The sequence below is a fragment of the Podarcis raffonei genome, chromosome 2 (assembly GCF_027172205.1).
Source record: "Podarcis raffonei isolate rPodRaf1 chromosome 2, rPodRaf1.pri, whole genome shotgun sequence".
In the NCBI taxonomy this organism is placed as follows: domain Eukaryota; kingdom Metazoa; phylum Chordata; class Lepidosauria; order Squamata; family Lacertidae; genus Podarcis; species Podarcis raffonei.
In genome coordinates, this window is record NC_070603.1 from 51,673,000 (window position 1) to 51,690,901 (window position 17,902).

The following is a 17,902-nucleotide window of genomic DNA, read 5'->3' on the forward strand; positions in this document are numbered from 1 at the left end:
TCTTGGGAGCTTGCAGCCATTTTAGACTTCATTAGCATATATGTAAAGCTGCTAGGTTGTTGTTGTTGTTGTTTTAAAAAAATCTTAATCCCAGTGCACATCATATTGCCATTATGCAGCCCAATCATCCTGCCTGGAAAATCCTTTTACCAATGTATGTTTACTTAGAAGTAAACCCCTTTTAGTTTAGTTGGATTTAGGCCCACATAAGTGTGTATAGGATTGCAGCCTTAGAGTTTTTTACAGCCTGATTAGGATTTCATAATCTGACCTGCAAACATTTGGCTTCCTCACCTGAACATCCCTGTGCAAATAGCCCTGCCTACTCAGTCCTCAGACTTCCCCTGCAGGGAATTTCTGCAGAGACCTTGCATGATTGGGGAACCAGCTTTATCAGGATTCCCGGTTGTGCAGAGGATTCTACTCATGTTGCCTTGATTCCAGATTATTTATGAATCATCTAACTATCGCAGGACAAATTACTGAACAAACCCACTGGACGATAAATATGATAAATGATAAAAGGGCTTGTTAGTCTGCCTTAGTGGTGCTGTCTACTACTACTGCTGCTCCTGTATCTCTTCCAGCAGCCTGATATATAAATTTATTAGATGAAAGTTTTCCTGACGTGGAAAAAAGCAAGCTGATGGTGAAAGCACCAGCAGTTCTATGTTTGGGACTACTGCAAAAGGCACAGAGGGAAAAAAAGTTGCAATATTGTCTGCCATGCAAAAGGAGAAGTGATATGGTTGTTGCCTCCATTCCTGACAGATACAGAGGATTTAACAGGGACATGACAAAGATGTATTCAGCAGGTACTGCTTTTCTTGTGATGGGAAAATGTGAAGAGAAAGCAACACCTCTTTTCATTTCTCACTATCATGCAGCTAACAAAGGCATAGCAGCCTTTGTCAGGAATGAAGGTGTCACCACAGCATTGATTACAGAAATGTCATCAGCACCATTGTCTACAGCCTGCACTTAATGCTGCTGGCACAGGAGTTTCATCCCCTGGATTGGCCAAGAACTGTTGTGAATGTAGCCCGTCCTACATCCAAGGATCCGAAGGAAGCCTTTATGGGGTGGGTGTGAAATATTCCTTAAAACAACAAAGCAGGTAATCTGAGATATAGTAAGTGGCCCAAGTCACCCAGTGAGTTTCATGGATGAACAATAATTTATTTATTTTACTTATTCACTACATTTATATACAGTCTTTTCTTGCATACATTGTTCTTTCCCACTCAATTTTATCATCACAGCAAATCTGTGAAGCAGGTATGGATGGGTGGATATGTCAATTTTGGCTAGGTCCTCATTTTTCCAATCTTAAGTTTGGTTCTCCACATTTCCACATCAGCTTCCTTAAAAAAAAATGCCTTTGTGAAAATCCGTCAGTGTTTTCCCTACTACACACATGTTCAAATGCAATTTTTGCCTAATAGACACATTTTTGCAAAACATTTTCTCCTTTATGTATTGCCTTTTTTGTATTCTTTGTTCACTAACATATGCATTTTTATGTGCACTTAAGCCTACAATCTACAATTTTGTACACATTCCTTGACTGGAGAATTGCACTGCAAAATTCAAAGAAGTGCAAATTTCAAAGGACGGCTGCATTTGGGTTTGCATATTGTTTTGGAAAATTGCAAATTTGCTTAAGTTTGCTTTTAAGTAAGAATTGAGTGAAGTTTCTTTCCCATCCTTAGAAGTAAGTTAGGCTAAGAGGTGGTGACTAGCCCAAGGTCATCCAGTGAACTTCATGTCCAAGTGTGGATTTGAACACAGGTCCCCCCAGACTTAGTCCAATACTCTAATCCCTACTCCACACTGGCTCTCTGAAGCCGGATCTCCCAGATAAAAGCACAACATCCACTACACCATTAACTCTCCCAGCTTGTCTTTTTTATCCTTCCATTTCCCACTTTTCCTTTTTAGATAACCCCATTAGCTGCAAATAGGAAGATTAATTGGAGTAATTAGCCTGGGATGGAGCTCAGCAAGCCAAGCTCCGCAGCTGGGTATTGCTACTGCCCCATCTATGCTTGTCACTCACTATATCTCTCCAGCTGCTGATTGCTGTAGAGATTAAAGCTTTATTGCCTTTTTTTCAAGCATAAGACAAAAGCATCAAAGAACCCACAAAACCAACAATTTTGAGTTCTACCAGTTAGTAAAAGTGGAGAATATAGCTCAGAATGACAGTTGCATATTTCTTCTATTTGTCTTGATGAAAACAGTTTCTGAGCGCTGCTCTGATGTTCTACTCCATTAGCAGAAGAATTACTGTACGAATCTGCTTTATACTTATTCAGGTCCAAAGGCAAGAGGTCAGCACTATAATGTACAGCACAGCATAGGACCTTGATGGGCATACACACATATATTCAGCTCGGGTCACCTCATATAGATATCTTGAGCTCAAGAGAGTTCTTCAGTGCACCAAGTTGTTGCTGGATCATCTCTACAGGGCAGGAGCAAAACATTTTGCTGCACAAAGCAGACAAGATGGTGTTCATTCCCCATTCCAGGCACAGAAGCTGATTGGATTGGTAGATGAATCTTACTTCAGCACTGATGCTAGGATAGCCTCTTCCGCCATATCTGAGGCAACGGGCTAGTTTAATTGTGGGGAAGTGGCTTGGAGGGAGAGGATCTGTAGCATACACAGCTCTGTTCTCCAATAGGAATGGCTGTGAGGCTTAGGAAGAACAGTTGGAGGACTGATCCTGCTTCCCCCCCATCATTTGCCACTTGAGACGGTTGCCTCCCTTTGCCTATTATCCCTGTGTCTGCATTGCTAGAAGCATGGCATAAATAATTTTGCTCCAGGTTCCTATGTTTGGTAAAGTTTGGGGCTTATACATTTTCTGAAATTTCCTCCTTGGTGGAATGGGCCGTCTATATTAGTAATTGTTACCGGATGAGTGGGGCATGTGGAACTGGTTTGAATCCAAGGATTGTTCAATCAAATTTGTACTGATTTAAATGGTCCTATGCACATAAGGAGGCACTCCCACACCTTCCTCCTCTGAGAGAAGTGGCAACTGGATGCCTCAAATCCAAAATGATAAACTAACGTAAAACTTGGATTATTTCAGAGGAAGAGAAATGAAATGATGTGATGTAGCTGGAGATTCAATGTGACCATTTCCCCCGCTGTGCTGAATATATCAGTGAAATTTCATAACATCAACTAATTATGCTTTTGCTGTTTTCATAACACAGGGGTGGTGAAATTGTTGTCCTCCAGATGTTGCTCAGCTACAGATTCCATCATGCCTGACCTTTGGCCCTCCAGGCTGGCCTAATGAAAGCTGAAATCTGCCAACAATGGGAGGGCCACACGTTCCCCAACTCTGCCATAATGTTTTTAGAACTAGAACAAGAGTTGAGGGAAGGAATGGGAGGAGCTGTTATTTTTTATTTTATCTCTCATTTTCCCAGTCTTAAATTCAGTTCTCACATCTCCAAATCAATTTGCGATTAAAGAAAAAAAATCCTCATGAAAATTCATTAGCACTTTACTACGAATTTCTCCTGATACAATGCATTTTTTTACATTATGTTCACTACTACTCTATGTACATTTTTATGCACACTTTACCATGGTGCATTTTTACATGCACCACTTGGCTGGAGAACTGCATTTGCAATGGTCAGAGAGGCATGGATTTTGATTGATGGCTGTGTTCTGGTTTGTGTATTGTTTCAGAAAGTGAGGATCAGGTAGGTTTGGCTTTAACTGCAAACAGAATCAAATTTCTCCTTCATCCCTAGTTGGGATGTGTGTGTGTGCAGAAAATGGACATCTGGGGAAAAAACAATTTCCTATGCAAGCTGGGAAACTAGCAAAAAGAATGAAAAAGCTAGAAGCTAGTGTGGTGACTGATAGCAAACACATTTCTTCGTGTAGTTCATACATGAATAGCAGCATTTTTCTTTCCTTTTGAGAAGATTAAATATATTAATAAAAGAGCCCCACTTGGGCAGCCTTGTTTGCAAGTGCTGTCAGCTTAACAAGGCTGTTTAACCAAAGCCACATAAAGTAATTTTACATGCTCCCATCAAGACTGTTTAAACTCCAATCATTCATGTTTGCACATCTAGCCATGAAAGGATGAAGCTGAGGTGCTTTATGGCAGACAAATGCTTAAGTAAGATCAAGGGCTACGTCAATTTCCAGGGTGAGTGGAGAAAGGAAAGACTTGGGACTTCAGAGGAAAATATTGAGAGAAAGAGAGAGAGAGAGAGAGAGAGAGAGAGAGAGAGAGCAAAGCATCAGGGGAACTTAGATACTTTCTGTTTTGGAAAATGAAGTTTAAGCATTTGCTCCTTTGTCGAATTTTTCCAAAACCTAGCAGCATCTTCAAAGCTTTTCAGACTCAGAAACCAAAGTCATCTGCAGGAGTCAGTATGATGGTAAACAAATACTGCATTTATCTATGTCCAGACACATGCAGCCACCAAGAATGTTGGGGTGCTTTTTATCCTGTCTGAAAACCTGGAGAGCCAATGCCAGCCAGTGTTTGCAGTGCTGAGCCAAATAGACAGATGGTTTGACTTGGTATAAGGAAACCTCCTATGTCATATGTTTGGGTCTGTGGCTTGAGCCCAAAACTTTACAAAGTTTCGCATCATGCATCTTTCTTTTTGTGGCTTTGTAGAAAAAACAAAACAAAACTGTTCTGTATGTCATGGGAAGTGTGGGTTTCTAGTCATGTTGCTTCTAACTTTTTTGCATCTGACAACATTGTTTCTGGCCAGGAAATCAAACGATGAGTTTTGCCTTGGGGGCTGCGGTGTCCATCCAATGTTTCTCCCTGGTGTGAGACTCAATCCTACCAGTGCTTTTCAATCTTGGTGAGCTAGCAGGTAGCTCCTGATCCTGGTCCCCATGAGCCACCAGTTCTAGTTCCTTTTCTTCCTTGTGCATGAGACTCTCTCCTTGGCTACACTGCATGGATCATTTGAATGGATACTCATGGCTCTCGAATCCTTTCCCTGAGTCACTCATGGGTTCTCCATGCATGCTTCTTCCCAATGGACCTATGTGGTTGGCGAAGCATGATCTGAAGGCCCAACTCTCTCTTTTGCTGTGTTATTTCCATGTGTAAGCTTGGCATGGTTGTCTGAGTTGTCTGGATATGTCTGTGCTACAAAGAAGTCCAAGATCTTTCTGCGGAGAACCCTGGAGTCCAGGGCTATTGACAGCAGCTGTTGGACAACTGTGACTGTTTTGCTACAGAGGTCTATGCTTCCTTGGATGGTGTAGTATCTCTGTGGTTGCCCTTTTGTATGAGTCCTAGAAAAGGTGGCATCCTGGGGTCACTCTGCATCGATCAGTCCCTTCTGTGCATGGCTAACATGGGAGCATTGTTGATGCACACCACCAAGACTGGAGGGTAATAGGAGAGCTGTAATGGAAACCATAACAGGATGCTGCTATGTTATATCTCCTTTTAAATGGTATCATCTGGCTGTCTGCTTTGCTGTTTGAAATCAGTAAGATGAAATGATGAAGCTACACCAATGTTGTGCTGGTGTTAGTGCCGAATAGCACAGCAGACCGATGGGATTGTACTGCCCAAATGTGAGCTGCTCCTGGACACTTTCTTATACACATGTTGGAGAGCATCATGACCACACATGTAACTTCCATGCCATGGGTTTTTGTTGGTGGTCTTTGCATGCTGAGCAGCTGTTTTGATGCCACCTCCATTAATGTCCCTGATGAAGGGATGCAGCTCTAAAATAGGTGTGGCTACATTAGGCACCCCAAGGACTAGGGAATGGCAGGGATAGATACAACAGCATCTTGGCCTTTGGCAACAAGTGTTGCCAAGTGTAGAGAATTATTGGTAACCCACATCAATAATCTCTAAATAGGGATGGCAGCATTCCTGGGTCATCAAAGAGGCAGATTGTTAGAAGCCAGAAAGTGTTGAGCTGATACATTCTGGTAGGGTTTTTATTAGGACTGTGTACTTGATTTGGCCAAGGCAAGAGCCCAGTCAGGCATACTTGGAGGCATACTTGCACCCTGAAGCTCCCACTTACCTTGTGGGGGGAAACATGTTACCGATATAGTAGTGGCAGCTTCTAAAAATGAAGTTGACATGGAGGAAATGGCACGGGATGAAAAGGTTAGCCTGTCTCTTCAGCACCATAGTCCCAATTAAGATCGCCCTGTGCCTGCTTTTATGTATTTATTTAAGCAGGAGATCCTGTTCACTAGTCTTCTGTGTCTTGCCTAGTTTGGTTCTGTTTAGGGAGGTTTTTAATGTATGATGTTTTATCGTGTTTTTAATATTCTGTTGGGAGCTGCCCAGAGTGGCTGGGGAAACCCAGCCAGATGGGCGGGGTATAAATAAATAATAATAATAATAGTAATAATTAGTAGTAGTAATAGATAATGGTTAAATGCCAGTGTGGCCAATGAAAATGTTTGCTTACGCAGCAAATGCACAACTAGCTTGCATGAAAGGAAGCTACAGTTGAGCGGCTCCACTGGAGAAATATGCATAGATAAACAGAGAGACTGTAGTGAAGCTGGCCTGGTTTATATCCACTGAGGCTCTAGACCAGCTGATTGTACACAAAGAGAGCATGTAAAGAACCTCTAAGGATTAAATCAAATTTGGTTTTTTTATGCTACACATGGTGTTCCTAAGAAAGCAGAAATGGATATAGAATGCACTGTGGAGGAACCAGCATACTGACATGGTCTCTTCTGGACCAGCAAAGTAAGAAGAAAATGACAGATATTGGACACCATCACACAATGGATTCAGTTTTTTTATTATTTTGGAGCAGCCAGTGACCCATTGCTCTGTGAGATTTTGCACCATCTTCCCTCATAGCAAGGAAGATGAGGAAACCAGAACTCATCCTTACCCAATAAATAAATAAATAGACACCACAACTTTAGAGCAGCACACATGGAAGCCCAGTGTGTCTTAATTTCACAGGCAACATGCCCTGCAAAGCCCCAAATCCCTTCTCTCCCCCCCCCCGCACATGATATTTAGGAATCTAATGGGTTGAAAGCGGTCCAATGAATAAGAGGCTCATGCTTGCACAAAGTCCATGAGAGCAAACGGCAGTACAATCACTTGTCATGCACAATGGCAAGAACACCAGCTTCTCTGCTGATGGATAGCTTCATTCCCCCTTGCAGTTGATAGCATGGGTTTCTCCTTCTCTTTTGCTGCAGACAGTAGAAGGTCTTTTGATCCTTAGCAATATTGCACACTGCGTCAAAGGGACAGGACACTACACACACAGAAGCCTCAATAATTCATGGTTTGGCTCCAGGCATCTTTTAAATCTTACGGGACAAAGCCCTTAACATAATCATCAAAATGAAGAACCTTTCCTTCTGCATTTTTAAGCTGACTGTTGCCTTCCAGGCTGAAACAGATTACATTTGAAAGCTTTTTTTTTTTTTTTACACCTCAGAGTTGTTAATGTAATATACAGGGAATTGAGTTTTGTTATAAAACCACAACTTGAAAGATTCTCCCCTTTTCTGAAACCACCCTTGGCCATCCAACTTCGACTCCAGACTCCTCACATAAGCTTCTCTGGCAGTGGTCTGTCTCTCCCAAGTATTCAACAAGGCTTCTTTCCCCTTCCTGCAAAGCCTTGGAAGTGTCTCCTGGCAGAAGGGGTTAAACATCATCAGCACTTGGAGCAAGCTGAGTAGTCAAGGCCAGACATCTCAAGATTCCAAAAGAAGAACGCAGGCATCCTATGATACCAGGAGGTTGATGCAGAAAGCTTAGCTTCAAGAACAGTATATGAGGGGTGTTTGGTTGCTTACAAGTTCTTTAAAAAAAATATTTGAGAGAAGCTGCCTTTCAATCTTGGTCTCTTGGGGTCTCTTGAAATTGCACAGAAGTCAATATTACTGAGAACTGCCTCTGAATAAGGGCCTTGGTAAACGTTGAGTCAATTTTTTTGAAATCCTACCACAAGGTGATTATTCACTTCTGTCTTTGTGAAACCACTTGGCTATGGGGACAAGTGCTGGCTTGGGGAAAAGTTGGCGAAATACTTCCAGGAGCAGAAACCAGCTTTGAATGTGCACTGAAAACCAATTTGGCTTTACAAGAGTGCTCCTCAGTGTATTACTTCCCAAATTCTTTTCACATTTGGGCTGCATAATGATCCCGTCCCAATCCTAGCGATCTGCTGGCTTCACCAGGAAGCCAGATATTTGATGTCCCTTCCACAAGTAGACTAACAACAAGATGGGAAAATGTCTTCCCAAAGCTTTTCAGCTCCTTGAGGATATTTCCAGCGGAGACAGTGTGGGTGAGTTAATAAAATCATTAACTCTTCCCCTGCTTCTGGAAACTCATGTTCTTCAGCTCTAGGAAAGCCTTTCATTATTGCACTGCGAAGGCTCCACCAATCCTATCTCAAGCAGTAGTTACACAGAACTGATTTGGCTTCTCACAGCTGAATCCCCGAAATGGTTCATTCACTGCAGTTTTCTTCACAGCCTGGAAACTTGGTTTGCTAGCTGTCCTTCCCTTCATCCCTGTGCAAAGGAATGTGAAGTTCCTCTGTGCCAACAAAAGTAAAGCAGAGCTTAGACTTGTCTCTTCATGAGCTTCTGAGAGTTGCAAATGGTTAGGAGGGCAAAAGCTTAACCCGTTCAACTTTCAACCATTCCAGGGCACCCAGGGATCTCTGCAGAGGAAAGAGAAACACAATCTGGTCAGCTTGGAGTATGGAAGCACCCAAAGGGTGATGTGTCACAGTTAACATTTGTGCTTCTGCCCCCATTCACGACACTGATTTTGGTGGCATCACATAACAACTTCTAATGTTTCTTTCAAACCCCAAACTGGGTCTGTAATGAGAAACCAACATTCAAAAAAATGAGAATCCAAATTCAACAAAAGCAAGACCTCACATACAGGGTTTGTTTGGTCTGCCATATCTAATGCATTGCCTCAACTCAGCATTTCCCAGCTTGGTCCTCTCTGGATGCTTTGAACCGCAACTCTCATCAGCCCTAGCTGCGTTATGGGGCTGCTCCTGCACAAAAAGACATTGACTAAGATTATGAAGGAACTTTCTGAGAGAGGAAAAACAACTGGGTTGAACTGGGTTGGATAATCAATGGTAGGAGAATGATAGAGCACAGGAGTATCGATAGCAGGTTAAATTTAAAAAATTGTGAACAGACCTAATGGCTTACCTAATGACAATCAATGTTTCGGGATTCAAAGCACTTCTATATCATCAATGAATGCTCTGTGCAAGAGGGAAAGGGATATTTTGCACCATATACTGTAGGTTTGCTGTTCCTGCTTTAGGTATGATGTTTGGTATAATTGTATTGAATAGCAGGACAACAAAACCTCCAAGTGTCCCTATTTTCCAGGGACAGTCTCAGATTTACAGAAGCCATCCCATTTTTTGATTGATTTGACCCCGGGATGTCTTCCTCTTCCTTAGGGTGTCCCTATTTTCGTTGGAGAAATGTTAGACTATTTGCTCCCCAAACTGGTTGATATTATGCAGGCAGGAGCTCAAAAGTATAGGAGTTCCAAGGCCATGACCTCTCTGCTGCAGCTGGGTTCAATAGGTCACCCAGAAGAGAAGCACCACTATGATGTTAAGGTTGCTACAATATTGATGCAAATTAGGACATATGCTTGTCAAGTTTATGGAGATAATTAAGACAACCTTTTCATATTCCCCTGCAGCACTACATTGACATCCTGCTTGTATCTTTTTGTGCATTTTAATTAAACACGTTTCTGCTTTAACGCATTCAAGCAATAGCATGCTGGAATCTTGAGTCACGTAATGCAACCGCTATCTGTAATTTCTCAGTATATTACTTTCTCTTTTTATCACTTTCTTTCTCTTTTTTGCTTCTTAATAATTGGACCCAGTCTCATATTCAGTTCTAATAAATTCTTGTCTCAGTACTCTGCCTTCCTTTGTTAATCTTTCTAAGGATTGATTTTCAGTTATTACAATTGTAACAGTGGTCCACATCTGTGAAAGCATTTCATACTTGTGGAAGAGAGGGGTGGAAACGAGTTAATCATTGTTCTCTTCTAATTTCCATATACGTTAGACCAGAGTTGGGGAATCTATGGCGCTCTAGATGTTGCCGGACTACAGCTTCCATCTTCTCCGACCATTGATCATAGAATCATAGAATCATAGAATCATAGAATCATAGAGTTGGAAGAGACCACAAGGGCCATCGAGTCCAACCCCCTGCCAAGCAGGAAACACCATCAGAGCACTCCTGACATATGGTTGTCAAGCCTCTGCTTAAAGACCTCCAAAGAAGGAGACTCCACCACACTCCTTGGCAGCAAATTCCACTGTCGAACAGCTCTTACTGTCAGGAAGTTCTTCCTAATGTTTAGGTGGAATCTTCTTTCTTGTAGTTTGGATCCATTGCTCCGTGTCCGCTTCTCTGGAGCAGCAGAAAACAACCTTTCTCCCTCCTCTATGTGACATCCTTTTATATATTTGAACATGGCTATCATATCACCCCTTAACCTCCTCTTCTCCAGGCTAAACATGCCCAGCTCCCTTAGCCGTTCCTCATAAGGCATCGTTTCCAGGCCTTTGACCATTTTGGTTGCCCTCCTCTGGACACGTTCCAGTTTGTCAATGTCCTTCTTGAACTGTGGTGCCCAGAACTGGACACAGTACTCCAGGTGAGGTCTGACCAGAGCAGAATACAGTGGCACTATTACTTCCCTTGATCTAGATGCTATACTCCTATTGATGCAGCCCAGAATTGCATTGGCTTTTTTAGCTGCCGCGTCACACTGTTGGCTCATGTCAAGTTTGTGGTCAACCAAGACTCCTAGATCATGCTGGCTGGAGTTGATGGGAGTTGGAGTCCAACAATTTCTGGAGGGCTGCAGGTTTCCCAGCGTTGTCTAAGCATGTCTTAGACCAATACAACCTTTCTTCCGAAGGTCTCAAAGACAGTCTCTCATTGAGGTTTTCTTCTCTCAGTGTAGGAATACCCCATGTACATTCACACCCTGCAAAGCATCTTGAGCATGTGGTTTGCTCACTTATTTACTAGCTGTTGTGTCCATGGCAAAGAATGCCTCACCATGGGCTGCTGACGCCAAATTATTTAGACTGGTATAAAGCATCAAAGCAAAGAGCTCCAGAAGAAGCTCTCCAAACTGGGTGCTAATTGGAACAATTAAATGGCAAAAATAGGTAAGCTGAAACCAATGTGCATTGGGCCCAAACATACTAACTTGACATATACACTGATGGGGGGGGGAGTGAGAGTGGAGGCCATTTGCAGCATGTAAACATATGGGTAGGAATGGTGCCAGTTTTGTTTAGCGAATCACCCTACAGGCTGCCACTGAAAGTAAGTCAGTGAGACCTACTCCCAGCTAAGCATGCCTAGAATGGCAGCCTTTGATTCATAAAAAAAATATAGTACTGAGGAACGCAATGACAAACAACATACATTGTGGTGCTCCTGTCTGTGGTACCCAACTTGTGGAATTCTCACCTTAGAGAAGCTCACTTGACGGATATCTTAATCATTTTTAAGTACTATATTTTCCCTTTTCTCATACATTAAACCTCTGGTGTTTCACTTCTTCTGCAACTGTTTTTAGCGCTGTCTTTTACTCCCCCTAACCTCGTTATTGATTATTGCTCTTTTATTGTGTTGTATGAACTATGGTAAACCACCCTGGATTTATTTATTTTTAAATGAAAGGGCAATTCAGAAACGTTTTAAAACAAATACACATTCGGTTATTTTAATCTACTTAATGGTAACAATTGCAACCTCCACTGCAGACTAAGAGACTAGGATAGCGTCCAGATGTTATTTTGGAACAGTAACACTGATCTTACAACCATGCTGGGGCATCACTCCAATGATAGGTAATAGATTTGAGATAGGTCCTTTGTGAACTTGGAATAAATGGATGCTAGTGTAGTCAAATAGCATGAAAGGTTGGGAAAAGTTAACAGCTGGAGCGGCCAAAAATTGAATGCTTGCTGGGTGAACTTAGCAAAGCAAGTTCCCCTTAAGATCTAGGTTTAAGCCTTTGTACTCCTTAGTTTTACATTGCATGTTTTCAACCTGTGGGGTCCTAAGATAAGTTTCACTAGCCCCCGTGGAAATGAAGTCATACATATATACAGTCCTTTATATAGTTGACACATTATATCATCAAATTCAGGAAATATACATAAATTTAATGAAGTATAAAGTTCACAAAATATGCATCAGATCCAGGAAATATAATACAATTCCCAAACTATGCATCAAATTCAGGAAATACACATATTTCTGATGGCAAATCCTGAGGTCCACTCAAAAATATTTGGGGAGGCCTTCATAATCATTCATGCGTCTAGAAATGTTCTCATCAATGCCCTCTATTGGGCCTGACTTATGCTTTCACCAAGGCGCAGCATGCTGGCGTAAACAGATAGCTGCATCAACCTATGTTGGTACAATAAATCTGTTCTTAACGAAGGAAGAGGAAGATCAGTTGACTACCCCACTCTCCAGAATCCAGATTTAAAAGGTAGATATCCAAATTCAGGAAAAAACAAAAATCCAGTGTGCCAGTGAGTTTTGACGCAGAAGCAACATGATTCATTCATTCCGAGCTAAATGCCTTTGTGTCCCAGGGTGCCATTTTATTAAATTTCGAACCTGCCTTTCCTCCCAAAGGTCTTCAGACACTTTGATGCCATGCCTATTTGTATGAATTCCATCATATTAAAGTTTCCCACACCATGAAACTTGTGAAGCAATCAAGACTGTTTTTTTTAAAAAACAAAACAATAATGATGATAACAACAAAAAGGATCAAGCTTTTAGTATTCTAAATTATTTGAAACTAGTCTTCTGTACATGGGCGTTAGTGGAATTATGTGTGCGCGCATGTGTTTAAGGCAATAATCCAATAACTAAAATGATAAACTGTTGTGCCTTGTTGCTGTATATGAATGAAATTGTTTTAGATCTTAAAAAAATGTGGATTAGGCACATTCTGTGTATGCCAATGACATACTACAGGGATGGCCAACTCCCAAGAGACTGCGATCTACTCACAGAGTTGAAGACTGGCAGTGATTTACCCCCTCTTGGGGAGTTCAGGTCAAAGTTATTGAGCTTTTTAGGGAGGAGGAAAGCCCCAGTTTTTTGGGGTGCAGGGCAAAAATGTTGACCTTTTTTTTAGGGGAACAAAACTTGTTCCTTGTTCAGCTTCTTTGGGGTGAGCCAGTGATCTACTAGTGATCTACCACAGATGTCTGGTCTTCTACCGGTACATCACGATCTACCTGTTCGATGTGCCTGACATAATGTGTTTATAGAAAATGAGAATGTTCATTTAAAAGCAAAAGATATCAGAATGATGTGTGGCATTTCTCCAACTTGAGTGTTTTTTTCTTTAAACATTCACCTTTTGGCAGTTTCCTCATATATTTTCAGTTTGTCACACACACCCCTCCTTTTTTGTGCAACGGCTTCTTGTTATTCTTTTTTTAAAAAATAGTTTATTTGTTACAGATCATTGAGTTTGCAAGGTAGATTACAAAAGGGAGAATAAGAAGAAGACAATATTACATAGACAGCTGACAGCTTAATTCATAAGTTAGGTGGGTAAATATAAACTTAGTAAATTTAATGCATATAAATACAAAAATCCTTATATCAGACATTTCAAGCTTCTTCAAAACACAATAAAGTGCTTGATCTGTACTAAATGTATAAAGTTTTCTCTAATGTCTATATGTCCCTTAACAAGGAATAATGGTTTATTTGCTCTTGCACCTTGCATATAGTAGAAACAAACCCCATTTTCCGGTAGAGTTATATTCTATTTGTATGTCTTCTCTTACTCTTATTAAGAGTTGTAACTTTAGTCATAAACAGTGGCGTAGCGTGGGGGGTGCCAGGGGTGCCGGCCGCACCGGGCGCAACATCTGGGGGGGCGCGAGTCCAGAGGGAAGGGACAAGTTCCTTCCTCCGCCGGGCTCCTCGCCGCCACCGCCAGCCTTGCGCCCTAGCGCGCGCGCGCCCCCTGCCGCCGCCGCTGCGGCTGCGCTCCACTCACTGCTCGCAGGAGGAGCAGCCGCTGCAGCAGCGCCGACGCCGCCATCGACGCCTGGCCAGGCACGGGCAGCCTCCGCGCCCCGACGCCGACGCCATCCCCTCGGCCCAGCCACAGGCGGCGGCTGCTTCTGCCGACTGGGAGGGAGGAGAGCTCCGAGGGGCCTCGCTGCGCCCTGTGGTCCCCAAAACCCTTCGAGAGGAAGCCGGCGGGCGGGCGAGGGTCTCCCGCGGAAGGGGGTGCCGCTGGCTCCGTCTCTCAGCGCAAGTCTCAGCCGTGGGGGGGGGGCGAGGACGGAGCGCGGCTGGAAGCCCCCGGACCCGGCCGGGAGGAGGAGAGGCGCTCGCCAAGCCCTCGGCCCGCGGGGGCTCCGCAAATAAGAAATTTAATAAATTCCTGCTGAGCCTTTGGGGGGGTCCTTGGCTCCTTCGCTCGCCCCCAGCCCCAGTGGCATAGCGTGGGGGGTGCAGGGGGGCCAGCCGCAACATCTGGGGGGGCGCGTTCGCAATCGAGTGCTAAAATCCACGGGTTAGGGGGCGCAAATTACTTGCCTTGCCCCGGGTGCTGACAACCCACGCTACGCCACTGGTCATAAAGGTCATTTTGCAAATTTTTGCTGCAGTTAATAAATAGGCTACCAATTTTTGACTCTGGAATGATGCTGTTGAGATATCCAAATATTGTGAGAATAGGAATCATGGGGCGGACTTAGCCAAGGACATTATCTCTTTCTGTTAATACTGACTCCAAAAATAATTTAATAATCGGACATTCCTCCAAGTACATGACAAATAGTCACATTTGGAGCATCTGCAACACTGATTATTTATTGTTGGATATATTTTATGAAGTCTATCTGAAGACAGATACCAATGAGTCATGATTTTATAGATTTTAAACTCCTACAAAGTGTAAATCTGGAAATGTTTCTCCCAGAACCAGGCCCATTTTTCTTGAGATATATTGCTAGGCATATCTGTATCCCATTTTGATTGACATCTAGGATGGGATGATTCCACTTCTGCAGTTATTTTATATATATCTCCTATGATTCCTTTTGAGTGTTTGCTTTTTGAAATTAATATTTCAAACCTTGTGTTTTCTCTCAGTGTACCAAATCTTTTTAATAAACAGGTTATGGTGTGCCTTATCTTCAAATACTGGGGTAAGTTTACCTGTTAATTTTTCAGCTGTCTCGTGTGAAAGGCTTTACATTAATATATGAAAGCTTTAAAAAAAAAATTCCATTGTTAACTTGCTTTGTTTTATTTTTGTAACCATAGAGCTTTCAAATCAGATTTTCAGAAGACCACAATCCCCTTATGAAACAGAGAATGACCGCTAATATTTTGTGAAGGGCTGTTCTGTTCCCCAAAGCATGAAGACCAGGCTGAAAACTAAATGCTTAAGGCCCATCTACATCTAAAATAGTCTAATTGCTATTCTCTCACCCTCCAGGGAAATGTAGGGGGCTATAAATTTTCTCTTTATAGATCTTTGAAGGCATAATCAGCTTTCCTTTTCCCTCAGCTGTCACCTGACAGCAGCCATTCCATCAGACTGCAGTCAAGGGGGGAGGAAGGGAAGCAGGGTCACTCCATTGGCTCAACTGATATACCAACCACATTTGGCTCACGCTCTCTTTGAACTGTTTCCATTCCAGCTTGTTATTAAAGCTTTATAAATAAGAACTAGTGTTTGAGTTGGCTTTCCCTGCTCCTATCTCCTATTCTCTTTTCCCCCTTTGTGCCACTTTCAGATTATAAATCTGAAACCACCCTGGAAGCTTTCTTTGGCTGAAGAGTGGCATTGAAAATACTTTAATAAATAAGACATAATTAGCAGCCTCAGCTAGCTGCAGGTTCTAGGATTATTTATGCAAGTCATGAGTGTTAAACTGGTATAAAAATCAACCAAATTTTGTAGCAGATGTGCCTAGTTCTCTATGTCAGTGAACCATACAATCGTTCTCTGGTTTCGCCTTTTCTTCACTGTATAAAGGGTAAATAAACTATCGCCTTCTCCTCCTCAGTGAACACTATTACCCCGTAAAACTACAGCAAATGATGTAAAAATTCCATTTATTGGATTGTGTTGGAAACAGATTATTAAGAGTTTGACAGCCTAATTATTACGGTATTTTTCTTTTTCTTTTTGCTGTTGTGCATGAACGAGGAATGAAAAGAAGAGATGCAGAGTGAGAGAGCGAAAACACAACAGATGCTTTTGCCCTAAACATCTGTCTCATGAAGCAAAAAATCAGATGTTGAGCTGGAATTCTAGCTATCTGCTGCTCTGGGTAACCCAGTGAGAGATTTAGGTTCCATGACCTCCCATGGCCATGCTTCTTGACCCATGAATGACACTTGGCCAAATTCATTCACTGAGTCAGACCCAAAAACAAAAGCTTGCCTATAGTTGACCACAGATCGCTCCTAATGCAAACCTGCCTTTGCTCTAGGGCCAAATGATCCCTCCCAACAGCAAGGAGCGCAATCTAAAGAACTGAGCAGCATCCAAGAGCATGCATGAAACCATTCAGAACAGCCATAAAGACTGACTCATAAGTACATCTCTCAATACATTTTTGTTCTTCTTGATGCTTGGTCCTGTTCTTTCCCTGTATACTTCTGCTGACAGCATGCAATCCTTTCTGCCTTTAGGACAATTGCTTCCTACACCACCACCACCACCACTCCCTGCTTTCTTCACTCACCGTTCCTTTAGGTTCCTTTTTCAGCCCACTACTGATTCATCTAGATCAGTATGGTCTATTGGCAGTGGCTCTCCAGGGTTTCAGGCAAAGCTCTCCTCCAGCTCTACCTAGATCTATCCTAGAGCTCACCTATCCCTATCTTGCCTTTTCTGCTCTTTATGACAACAGTACATAGCTCCCCTAAGTCTCTTTTCCTCTATCCATTCTGATGTTCCACTTCCCTCACATAAACTGCACACATAAACAAACATTCTATTGCTCAAATATCACCCTGAGTAGTTAGGGCAGGACCAAAGGAACGTCCAATGGAAACTCCAGCATGAAATTGCTGAATTGTCAAAAAGTTCAATTCTATTCATTTGGGTCTGAATAGAGACAATGGTATTCTTCTCTGCTGCTGCTGTTAAATGTACTCAGCAGTGCTAAGATGATGCTGTTATCCCCATCATCACCATTGCTGTTGTGAAGGGTATCTGCACTCACTTTTAATAATTTAAACTCCAGTTGTATTATCTAAGATGAGTGTGGTGTTGCCAGTTGCTGATGCTGTGAAGGATCAGTTTGCATATATTTAACGGAATGGTCACAGATGGAACTTTTTGAATTCATTGTCATTTAACTCCAACTTTAACATTTCTCTTTACACCCTTATGTAGATATATAACTGACCAGCAAGAATTACACATTGTGCATCTGGTGAAGTGGACTCTAGTTTAAAGAAGCTTATGCCATTAAAAAAATGTTCACGTTTAAGGTGTCAAAAGACGTTTTGTTGTTCTTGCTGCAACAGACTAACGTGGCTACCCCTCTGGAATTTGGACATTATGTGACTGTGATATATTGTCAATATATTTAAGAATGCTACTTCCTGTCCCTCCTGAATATCTCAGGGTATATATATACCTCTCATTATTTGACTCTCTCCTCCATTCAGTTATGTTTCAGGCTGAAGCTGGAATAAACATTGCTATTCAGTCAAGATTTTGACGCATCCACCTGATTACAGACACTTTCTGAAAGCTGAGCTACTGTATGTCCCCTGAATCCAAACATAAGCAAGTATACAATAGCACAGCCT

At 42.2% G+C, this 17,902-nt stretch overlaps 1 protein-coding gene across 1 annotated transcript in view; it reads right to left on the reverse strand.

Annotated features, from left to right (window-relative positions):
* Positions 1-8,454: 8,454 nt before the first annotated feature.
* The window catches only part of ADRB2 (adrenoceptor beta 2), a 58,898-nt gene continuing 49,450 nt past the window's right edge, over positions 8,455-17,902 (reverse strand). Inside the window, exon 2 of the mRNA XM_053376600.1 lies at positions 8,455-8,703. Within this exon, the coding sequence (XP_053232575.1) occupies positions 8,669-8,703 (35 nt within the window). The 3' untranslated portion in view covers positions 8,455-8,668. The remainder of the gene's footprint in view (positions 8,704-17,902) is intronic.